Source organism: Hydra vulgaris, chromosome 11, assembly GCF_038396675.1.
Source record: "Hydra vulgaris chromosome 11, alternate assembly HydraT2T_AEP".
NCBI lineage: Eukaryota > Metazoa > Cnidaria > Hydrozoa > Anthoathecata > Hydridae > Hydra > Hydra vulgaris.
Genome location: NC_088930.1, coordinates 23915827 through 23928363, shown reverse-complemented (window position 1 = coordinate 23928363; position 12537 = coordinate 23915827). Strand labels below are relative to the sequence as shown.

General features: G+C 28.3%; 1 protein-coding gene across 2 annotated transcripts; it reads left to right on the top strand.

Moving 5' to 3' along the window:
* The first annotated feature begins 4910 nt into the window (after nt 1–4910).
* Nucleotides 4911–11557, top strand: LOC136087534 (uncharacterized). Of its 2 annotated transcripts, none has more exons than XM_065810515.1 (7): nt 4911–9489; nt 9945–10042; nt 10147–10277; nt 10386–10482; nt 10699–10767; nt 11071–11223; nt 11368–11557. In XM_065810515.1, the coding sequence occupies exon 1, from the start codon at nt 6988–6990 to the stop codon at nt 8233–8235; it is 1248 nt and encodes a 415-aa protein (XP_065666587.1). In that variant the 5' UTR covers nt 4911–6987; the 3' UTR covers nt 8236–9489; nt 9945–10042; nt 10147–10277; nt 10386–10482; nt 10699–10767; nt 11071–11223; nt 11368–11557. The 2 variants fall into 2 exon arrangements, with proteins under 2 accessions (XP_065666587.1, XP_065666588.1); XM_065810516.1 differs by having other exon boundaries at nt 10349–10482.
* The last annotated feature ends 980 nt before the right edge of the window (nt 11558–12537 follow it).

Genomic DNA, 12537 nt, shown 5'->3' with positions numbered 1-12537 from the left:
CTGCTAGAAGGCTGAGTTTTTACTAAAAAACACTGTTTCATGAGTTTCTGGCAAACAAGCTCTGCAGTCCATAATGTACAACTAAAGTTATGTGGAAAATGTTTTTGAAAAATGTTCAAAGTTTAGCTGTAATTAAGTTCATCTATCTGATCCGTTTGGATATATCTCAAACTGTCTTTTTGTGTTGAATAAAGACAATCATTTTTTTCTTTTTTGATGCAAGTTTTGCACGAATGAAGCCGTCTCTATTAGCCAAACCGCAAACTTGATTTGAAGCTTCGGTTACAAGTTTGATGCACCTCTCAACTCCTTGAGTATGGCATGGAAAATGCTACACATCTTGAAGTTAAACATTTGTTAACATTTCGATTGGATTTTCATCTGAAATGTGAGTGGTAATCAGAGGGTTATTTAGTTCACATTTTTTCCAATCAATTAGATCTTCTGGTATAAAGAACTTTCGAACTTTGTTTGTTTTCATCAATCTTGCTTTCACTATTTGTTGTAATGCCAATTTTCTCACATTTGAGCGAGTATCAGATATTATAGCAAGAAGCATGTTTTTTGGATGCGCAAAAAAATCATTCCTTTGTATAACTGGATCGATTATTTTATTTCACTACTGACATACCTGGATAAGATGATGGTTAGCCATAAATGCCTAGCACCTTCCGTGCATGAGGGATTACATCTTATATTGAACCACATTTGGCAGTAAACTATAATAACAAACTCAATTATTTCTCTCAGCCTGTGTGACGGTTCGCTACATCCAACATAATACCTCAATATTCTGTTTGCAGTGGTCACCCACCCGGCAATGTTATGTTTTCCAGGATTTCGGTTAGCCGAAGCGTTTGGACAATAACCTGAAGATGTTGCTTTGTAAATATCAGGTAAGTATTTTTGGTTAGAACTAAGAGGTTTTTGGGCTATTTTTGGCAATGTGACACTGACAGGAATGTTGTTGACTATTGGCAAGGTATCACACAATTTAATTTCTCTTCCGATTGGTCCAGACCATCCGTTAAGTCCTGATGTAGGTCCATCTAGTTTTTGAATTAGATGCCGTAGAGGCAGTTTATTAGCATGTATTTGATAGATAAACCAGTGGACAGGTCTTTTTAGTTCTAGCTTGAAGAAAGCAATAACACAATTAAGAAATCCGGTATTGACAGCTGTTCTGTCACAACCCATGGCAACTAATTTAGATGTATCAATGTTGTTTTGAGTTAAAAAGGTTTTACTTGTCTTAATTCTGTATCCATGCCCTGATGCAGTCTCTACATGTCCTAGATATGTTCTTCTTTGATAGTTTTTGTATATTTTTCTCCTTGTTTTTATCAATAACTAATGTTGTATCTTTTCTTCCATCAAAATACAAACCTTCTAACATTTGAATATTTTCATGGTCTAAATGTTGCATTTTAAGTCTATTTTTCTTTCGCTTTCTTTGAATTTTGTTTTTATCAATTACTTTAGATTGGTCTTCTTTTGAAATTATGGTCATGTCTTCCAGCACAGCACATGCTATGAATGCAGCACCTCTGCTTGAAACACCTACTCTATCGTAGACTTGTGTCAAAGATAGTAACGGTGATCTCATTTGTTCAGTTTTATATTTTCTGTTCCATTTTCACTTGCGGCTTTCAGCTGAGTCTAAATAATTAGCATCTGATTCTGAGTCAGTATTCCAAATCACAGTGTCATCAGAGTCAAAATCTTGAGATATAGAATAAAAACTCGAATTCTGAATGCGGCTTGATGATTTGCTTGAGTTTCAATACCTGTAATAGCTCAAGACTGTGTTGATGGGTTAGACAGTAAGGGACTATTTACTCTGTTTTTTCTTGCTTCTTTTTGCTGTAATCTTAAAATACTTTTTATATCGAGTCCTTCCATAAACATAATCCTCATAAAACTCTGATCGCTGAGAAAATTATGTTCTTTTTCTGGTACCTTCTTTACTTTTTCACAGATGCATTTAGAAAAATCAAGTCATTTGCATGCTGCAACGTTGATTAAAGTATTTTCTGCTTGCTTTTGAAATGTTATTATTTTGGACTTCAACTTGTCTGTATGTTTCGTTTTGTTAACGGACTTCATAATATTTCTATACTTTTGATTGTAATTAAGAGACATTTTTACTATGCGTTTATGAGACACATCAGGTATCGATGCTTTTCTTCACAAATTTTCTATTTTGTGCCAAATTTTCAAATTTCACAAATTTTCTATTTTTTGTCAAATTTTCAAATTTTCCAACATATCTTTCAAAGAAGGTTGTTTTCCACCACTTTCCACTCTCATTTTCTGCATTGAGAAGAAACTTAGCATGACATGTTTGTATGTTGGAAAGACATTTTCACTTAAGTTTACTGGTGAACCGAAGTTAGGACAAGTAGACATTTTTCTTGTTGTCACTGCAGCAGAAGACATTTTTGCCATTAAAATTTTGTTTGATTTCAATTTTTTTTTTAATTATAAACAGATGTAAATCAGAACTAATAAATTATAACCTTTGCTTTTTGCTATTTGTCTGAATATTTATCAAATGTTTTGATTATAGACATAATTTGTGGTAAATAATGCTGATGGTAATAAATGACGTAGTTAGTGACACTTTACATACTTTAATGTCATTAAAAAATTCAATTGGCTGTAACAATTGGCATAGAATGTTTGGTTTATTACATTTTAATTACTTTTATTCCATTATCGTAACAGTGACGACAAGTGAAAGCATTTACAACATAATTAAAATTACTTTATTTTGAATAAAAGTTTGTTTTTCTTTAAAACTCACCCCTCTAGCAGCAACTGAAGAAAATAAAATATTTTCTTAAAAAATTGTAACCATTTCTAACTTAGTTATTGTGTAATGTTTAAACTTTATTACAACTCTAGTATATGTATTGAATTTGTTGTTTTTATTTTGTAAAAAAGGTCAGAAAACGTGTTTTTGTAAGAGAAATAAAACCTTAGCGCGAGCTGAAGATATAAAAAATATACAAAAAAATTCGGCATAATTATTTTTTATAGCATTATGCAACTTTTTCGCTTAATTACAATTTCAAATTAAAAAAAAATTGTTTTTCGATACACCCTAATATATAAACTATTGAAATTTTTTAAACCATATCTTGGCGCTTATAATAGTACAGAAAACATTGACTGTCCATTAATAAAACCATGTTAAAAAGTTACGTTTTAAACCGTATAGTTTATTATTCCTTGAACGTAATAATAATATGACAAAATGGTGTTTAAATAGTGACTCGATCGCTTATATCTTCTGGTGTTTCAGTGTAACTAAATTGCACCATTTGAAGCTGATCGCTAAAAATCAATCACACGCAACCCCTATGTACAATAATTATAAATATTTATGTTATTCATTAGGCTCATATTCATCAATAATACATATAGAGTATGGCGCTGCACGTATGACTTATATGCACGCTGCGCGTATGACTTATACTTTATTTGAACTAAATATATATATAGATTTTAAAGTCAGAAAATAATTTTTTTTATTTTTTTATTTTTACTGTCACGAATCTCTATTATAGGCTCAATAAGTTTATTTATTATCATGTGAGTTCGTACTTATATAAGTTGACACTCAATTAGATTCCGCTCTTTTTTACTATTTTCACGTTAAAAACGTGAGAAAAATTAAAAAATAATAATAATAATAAAATACATAAAAGAATGTTTTGGAAAAGTTTATTAGTTTAATATGAGACCGTGAAGTCTATGTAAGTTAATTTTCTATTAGTGTTTAAAATTTACAGACATTTTTATAGCACTAAGACAGGATTTATCTATTGAGGAAAGTTTAATCTTATTCAACCTAAGTTTTGAAAAACCAGGATTTGATTTGGTAGTCAGACCCAACCATTTTATAACTTTCCTTACGTTACTTAAATTGGCTTTTCCACCTTTATAATGTGTTGACGGCCATGCCTTATTTAAAAGATAAAGGCTCTTGATATTTATCAAATAAATGTTGGGCGCAGTGCTACCAAGGACGTGGTGGGAATCGAACTCGGAACCTATTGCTTATAAAGCGAGCGCCCTACTACTACACCACTAACGCATATATATATATATATATATATATATATATATATATATATATATATATATATATATATGTATATATATATATATATATATATGTATATATATATATATATATATATATATATATATATATATATATATATATATATATATATATATATATATATATATATATATATATGTATATATATATATATATATATGTATATATATATATATATATATATATATATATATATATATATACATATATATATGCATATATATATATATATATATGCGTTCGTCGTGTTTGGACACAAATTGTGGTTAGAACGCTTGCTTTATAGGCAGGAGATCCAGGTTCGAAACGAACTCTTGAACTATTTTCGCGTCACGGTAAGGAAGGAGGCGTGAACTTCCTGGTTAAATGCACTTCCGCGGTGCTCTGTGACAAGACCGTTAGGACTTCATGGAGCACCTAAAATAAAAAAAATAAAATAAAATAAATTTTACATAAGTCTAATTTGTGAGTAAATTTTTTATGAGTATTTAAAATTGCCAGAATATTAAATCTTTGTTTTTTATCCGTCGTGCCGTGAAAAAAGATCGTTCAACTGTACAGGAAGTCGCAGGATTGACTGAAAAACTCTCAAATAACAATAAAATAAGCAATAAAGAGCAGCCGTGGCGCAATGGTAGCGCACTTGCTTCAGAAACAAAGAATCCGTGGTTCAAACCCTTCTCTGAGCAAGATTGTGACATCGGTTAGGAAGTAGGCGTGAACTTCCAATTAAATGCTCATCCGCGGTGCTCTGCGATAAGACCGTAAGGACTTCTTGAGACACCTAAATAAAATTAAAAAAAAAATTTCAAAATCATTTTTTTTTTGTTTCCCGAAAGTGACTGAATCTCTTTAAGTTTGTTTTTAAAACAAAATGGTTTCGAGTTAACTGAAAATTGTTATCCTTATTTCTACTTCAGATGCTTATAATCAATGTCAAGGTAATCGTCCCCGTACATTTTACTTTATTTCTTTTTTAAACCAGTTTCCTTCTATTGCTTTAAGCAAAAATGACCATTTTGTCAAATAAGCTTCAAAACTAGGTTGGTAAAATCCTTAATTACTGTATGGATTGATGTGCTTACCTTGATTAATGATGTGTTTCAGCTTTTAATAACCAATTTGTTAACATACAGCTCCAAAGTTTTGTAGTTTTGCATTATTTTTTCTTTAGAAAGAAAGTAGTTTAACGAAGTGATATTTTTCAGCTTTAAATTTCGTTGTTTCATAAAATGAATCAGCTTGACTTTCTGATCTCATTCAAGCGTATTGATGGTCAGTTGAGCTACTTCTTGGCTTTTAATAACTGAAATATTTTCTGCTTGGATTGTTTTTAATAGTTTTTCTGTAACTGATTAAATTGTGAAACCTAGATTAATACCATAAAAAATACCAAACTTCCATCAGCTGCATGTAGTTCTGTAAAACCTGTACAAGAATTTATTCAAAATTAAACATACCTGATTTAAGAAATCCTAATATGAGCTAAAATAACTTTTCTATTTATTATAAATTAAAGCTTTTAATTTTACTTATTCAAATTTTAAATGTTCCTTGTTAATTGGATTTATAAAAAAAACGCACCTTGTTATAAACAGCTGCACAAATTTTCCAACGAGTAACTGATAGTTTTGATAGAAAAGTCAATTTCTCATGAAGTAAACCATAGAATAGCTAATACACATTAGATTTACAGTTACTCGCAATATGGTAAAGTTCAGTTACTCGTCTGTTTGAGTATATTTTTAAACTTGGTTATTTTTGTTTAGTTTTTCCTAAAATAATAATAATCACCTGCTCGGTGTAGTTAAGGCGATTTACAAAAAAATTCGAATTCTTTTATTTGGAATTAGCATGGTTGTCAGCGTATTATGTCCAAACTAGAGCTTTAGTTACTATAACATTTTTTGCCTAGGTTTTTATTATGTTTTTTTAATTTTCAAAACTTTTTTATTGCCTGTAAATGTGAACCTAAAGAACACCATTTTTGAATCGTTAAATCAATTCAGCTCAACAGCGTTAACTTAATTTTATTTAAAATATTTTGAAAAAGTGCTTTAGTCTACTATAGATCTTAGTTCTAATCTGTTCTATTACATATTATTTGAAAATAATTGTCAAAACACAACATTTCTATCGATTTTCACAAAAAATATTAGAATTCCAACCAAGAAAGAGCTTATAACCCTCTAAAAAATGAAGCGTTGATTTGATGTTGATCAACGTTGATTTTGCGTTGATATTAGCGATCAACGGCGATCAACCATAAATGGATGTTGTAGCAACAGCAATGTTATCAACAGCAAATCAACGTTTATTTACAAACACTGAGCGTTCGTTGATTTACTGTTGACAAAAAACAAATTTATTGAGCCGTTTACTAACAGTAATTTGCTGAGCATTTTCTGCTGGGATTTTTTTGTTATTTTTGGTGGTTATAAAACGTTTGTTCAAATTTTAATTGTATTATACGGTATAAAATGAGTATAAACTTATTGAAAAACATATATTTTATTAAGTAATTATTTTTTCAGTTCTTGAATAAAGATTATCCTAATGAAATTAGGGTAGTTTTTTAACTATTTGAGGATAATAGAACATCTTAATATAAATATTTTAACAATTTAACATGAAAAAGTCACAACTTAGCAGCAATTTGGCTTATTAATGCTTATTATAATAACATTACTATTATCATAGCAAATTATTAATGGCTGCAAGTATTTGCCTGATAAATTCTGACTGCAAACTTAAATCATATAGTACAAAATGCAATTTAAATTGATTTTTTCTGTATAAGAATAATAATGCCTTTATTTTTTTTTCTTTTGTGATGTAATAAAATAAAGATAATAATGCCTAAATATGACAGAAGCCTATATATGAGAGAATTTATGAAAGAAAAACGAAATACTGAAAAAAGAATAAAATATCTTCTTGAAGAGTGCAACATTGTTGGTAGAGGAAATTGCGTTCATCTAGATTTAGACATTCAAAAGATTTTTGAAGTTTCTGAAGATGTGCACAGTGATATATTGATGTTTTCAATCACTTCGCCAGAAAATAAATTTTGTTTAAGTAAAGTTGAATCTAATTATTGTGATGTTGACGACATTGCATTTAAAAATAGTTTATACAGTAGTATTGATACTCTAACTTCAACAAAAGATTTTTTATATGAGTGGTTATTAAAATACTGTATAAAAGATGATGCTTTAAATGCACTTTTATTTCACTTAAATAAATTTACTCCATCTATACCAAAATGCTGGCAGACATTACAAAAATCTCTTCAAAAAGTTAATGTTTTATATGTCAGTGGAGGCGATTATATATATCTTGGAGTTAAAAGTGCAATTGATTATTACATATCAACAGTTGGAAATAAGGAAAAGCTTGATCTAATTGTAAGTATTGATGGTGCACCTATGTGCAATAGTAAAAAGACTTCCATTTGGCCTATACTAGTTAATATTAACAGAAAAGGATCCTATGCTGTTGCAATTTGGCATGGTCAGGGAAAACCAAACAATTTGGATGAGTGCTTTGAAGATTTTATTCTTGAAATGAAAAAATTGCAAACTAATGGGTATAAACAGCTGCTGGTGACTATTAAAGCTTTTGTTTGTGATGCGTCTGCAAGAGCATTTGTTAAATGCATTATAGGGCATAGTGGCTATCATAGCTGTGAAAGATGTATGGCAGTTGGCACACAAAAACATGGCGTAAGATTATTGGAAACGACTACTTTACTTTGTACTGACATGGCTTTTAAAAATAATTTTTATAAAGAAGGTCACCAGCTTGAGAGTCTTTCTCCACTTGTTCAGTTAAATTTCCCAATGGTAACTGAATTCCCATTAGACTATATGCACCTTATATGTCTTGGGGTAGTTAAAAAACTTCTAATAAACTGGTGTAAAGGTCCCCGATGTATTAGAATAAGTCAATCTGTTAAAGACAGTATTTCAAATGAACTCATAAATTTACGAAGTTATACACCATCCAATTTTCAACATAGACCACGCTCTTTAAATGAACTTGAGAAGTGGAAAGCAACAGAGTTTCGATTATTCTGCTTTATGCTGGACCTGTTGTTTTAAAAAGGAAAAATAAATAAAACTATGACTTATTTATTTCTCTTTCAATTGCTATGCACATACTGCTTTCTAATAAAATGGCCAAAAATGAATTGTTAGTGGCATTTGCTAAACAGCTGCTTATATAGTTTGTCAGAGAAGTACAAATTTTGTATGGGGAGATCTTGGTAACATACAATGTTCATAGCATGATTCATTTAGCTGATGATTGTGTTAACTTTGGGGAGAGTCTTGATCATCTATCAGCTTTTCCTTTTGAAAACTTTTTGGGTTGAATTAAAAAAATGGTGCAAAAATCACATCAGACTGTTGCCCAAATAGTGAATCAATTAGATGAGAGAAAAAAGTTGGATATTTTTCTTAGAGAAAGGAATGGTAAAGAAATTTCTGCCCAAGTGGTAAATAAAAAGATCACATCAAATCTATGAGACAGAGTTTATTTTATTCAAGACAAAGGGTTTATTTTAGTAGAAGAGGTTTTGGTAGATCTTGTAAAATGCAAGGCTCTAAATCCTCATTCAGTTCGAAATTTTTTTCCTGATTGTTTTGAAACATCTTATTTAGACGTTTGTTATGTAAATTCATTAGCCAACCTAAAAACAATTTTTCCGAAAAAAAAAGAACTTTTGAAGAAAGGCTTGATGATACCTGTTTAAAAAGGTGGTTATGCTTTTTTTGTGCTTAGACATTGTGATATTGCTTATGATCACTGATTTCTTGAATTAAAAACACAAACTTTGATTATACTTGCAGACCATCAATTTTTAAAGAATGTCTGTGCATGTGTCATTTTGTAAAATTTGTTGTAAATTTGTCAAATATGTAGTTCATTGAACAAATTTAAAGTGAGTTTAATGCATTTTAATTTATAAATTTTTTGTGTGAAACAAATACCTGGTATGTTTATAGAAATAATAAAATATTTACACTGGTGTTTTACATTAATAAATCTAAAAAGCGTTTTACAAAGTTCATTGTTTTTAATCTCTAATGTATTTTTAATTTTATTTTGTAACTTATATAAGATTGTTTAGAATTAAATTGCACCAGAATATTGAAATTTCATTTGCCATTGTTGAACTTTAAATGGAAAAATTAAAGAAGTGGAAGTGATTGCTAAAAGTTGGATGAAAAATGATGGGAAATGCTTCTGGCTGCCATTTAAAAGTTCCGCTGCGATTCGTAAAGCTGTCACAACCTTGCAGGCATCAACCTCTGATTGGAAGATATACCCTGCTAGGATTTTATACACTACAGGTTTGCATATTACTATAAAAAAATGTAAAATAATTGAATTAGATATTGAACTGTATGTTTTGACCAGGGCACTGAAGAGGATAATCATGTGCTGGTGCAAATTTATTTTAGGCCTGCTTTACAATATGACTATAGTCTCATTTAATATCACTTATTTTAAATCCAATATTCCAATGGGCATTTGTTTAAATTATATGTTCTGAATGTCTTTAGAATGTTTAAAGAAGATTTCCAACGATTAAAAAAAGTTTTTTTAACTATGTTTTTAGTTTTTTTTTTAAACTTTTAGTGTTTTTTAAAAACTAAAAAATTCATTAATTTTCATGGGTTTTTCATTAAAATTCATTAATTTTTATGCGTGCACCATTGCACTCCATTCTCATAGGGCCTGCTTTTGCCGCAAAAATTTCAATTACATCTTCATTAGATATTGATAAATGATTTTATGTACATAGATTTGTGTTTATGAAGAAGCTCAGTCACACTTAGAGAAAGCAGCAGATACTTCAAATATTGAAACTGACATCGAAGAGAAAAAAGGGACAAAGCAAAAGTAAATTTTACTAAAATTAGTTTTTAACAAATAAAAAATTTTGCAATAAAGAATTACACAAATCATGCACTTTTTTTGTTTATAAAGTAAAGTTTATATTAAAGGAGAAAGACAGCAATGACATTTTGTGAAAGTGATTAAGATATTGTGATTGGTGATGAAGAACTATACGGAAGATACTATTTTGATAGTTCAAATAGCTAAAGAACATCTAACGTGATTCCAAATATAGCAGGTTAACTATTTTTGTAAAAGTAAAATAATGGTTTGTTAAAATAAAATGCTTATTTTTTTACTGAATTATAGATGTTTTTAAATCAATATTAACTCCCCATTTACACAGTGAAATAGCAAGCTTTTCAGTTGCTGAAAATAACAATGACTTCTCGAAAGAAACTAATCTATCTCAAGGGAAAATGATGTTGTCTTCAAATATATTGGTAAAAAAAAGTCCTAATGTTGCTTTTGTTCTAATTAAAATCTGTGTGCGTGTGCAGTAAAAAAATTAATAGAAATCAGAACTATATGTTATAGAATATAATTTTGTTGACAAATATTTTATAAATACATGTTTGTTGACAAGTTTAAATAAAAATCACTATATAATGTTTAAAAATTTTATTTAATTTTTGTATGTATAATTTATCTATACCTAGGTAGAAATTGCTCTAAAAATTGTGTTTCGGATAAAGAGGATAGCAAAGAAAGACATTTGTCTTGCCAGGGTAAATTAAATAAAAGTTCTATTTATTTTTCCCATTTAGGTATTTTTTCATGGTTAATTTTTTACAAAATATTTTACATAAATAATAATAATATTGTTTATTTTACTACATTTTTTTAAAAAGATTTTCAAAAAAGATTTGCGTTGAGTTAGATGGCAAAAATAGATAAAAGAGAAAAGTGATTCAAGAGTCAATTTATTGAAATTAAGATCCATGTTATTGAAATTAAGATAATTTCATTCATATAGAATAAACATAATATGTGTTCTGACCCTTAAGTAATTTTTATTTTTTTAATAATAGATAAGTTCTCTTAGTCGTTGTGAAGGTAATATAAATTGGCTTTTGCTTTTGGAAAGTTGTTGATGAGCGAGGACGCTGGGGCCTGTTTTAATGTCTCGGGTGGTTCATTGAAGATAAATTTTAAAACATACACCCTGTATCATATGATAGTGGGTAAGAATGGTTTTATGCATTTTTTTAGATTTTTTATTTCACAGGAAATATATTTTGTTTATCCTAGTCAGTCATTTATGTAACTATTTGCTATAATTTCTGCAGTTTGATTTTTTTCAAATTTGATTTGAATTTTTGATTTAGATGCGATTACACGACAGCATCATGATGCAAAAATTTGCGAATGTTATTCAGGCATTTCGAAATTTTTAAGTCAATCAGGAACACGACTCAATCGAAAAGTTTTGAAAATGAACAATGCTGCAAACGCTAAATAAATTGTTTGAAAATGTAAATTTTGTGTTAAATTCAATAAAAAAACTTTCTTACTTAATGTAGTGCCTACTTTCTTTCATTATTCTTTTGAGTTAGCTTTGAATTGCTCTATCAATAACTTTTTTGCTAAATCCTTTATTTACAGCCTGTTTTTTACAAAACAAATTAAGATTTGAGCAATATGTATAAATTTTATATACAAATATTTTATATATATACATACATAACATATATACATACATAACATATATATATACATTATATATACATACATAACATATATATATATATATATATATATATATATATATATATATATATATATATATATATATATATATATATATATATATATATATATATGTATATATATATATATATATATATAAATTATAAATCAGTAGAAAATCACTTAACAAAGTTTTTTTTCATTTAACACTGTGTTTTATAAATAAAAAGACTCATTAGAAATACTGAGTTTTTTATTGATGAGAGCATTTCTGATGAGTCTTTTTATCGATGAAATACAGTGTTAAATGAAAAAAAAATTTCTTAAGTGATTTTCTACTAATTTACAATTGCTCAGTTCTTTTAAGAACATTGAGCACTCTATTTTGTAGAATACATTTTAAAGTTGTTTAATATATATATATATATATATATATATATATATATATATATATATATATATATATATATATATATATATATATATATATATATATATATATATATATATATATATATATTTCGTAAACTGTTGATATATATTTTTTTGATATATGCATCAAAAAGCGATATCAAAATACCGTCGGCTATTATAAAAATCAGTGTTGAATCACCAGGAAAAAATGACTGTTGATTAAACGTTGAAAAGCAACATTCGATCAACGTTTTTTGTAAACACCAAATCAACGTTGATAAGTGGCTAACATTTTGGACAAAAAATCAATATGGAATCAATGTTGACGAGAAACATTGAATCAACATCAAATCAACGCCTCATTTTTTAGCGGGAATTAAGAAAAATTGCCAATA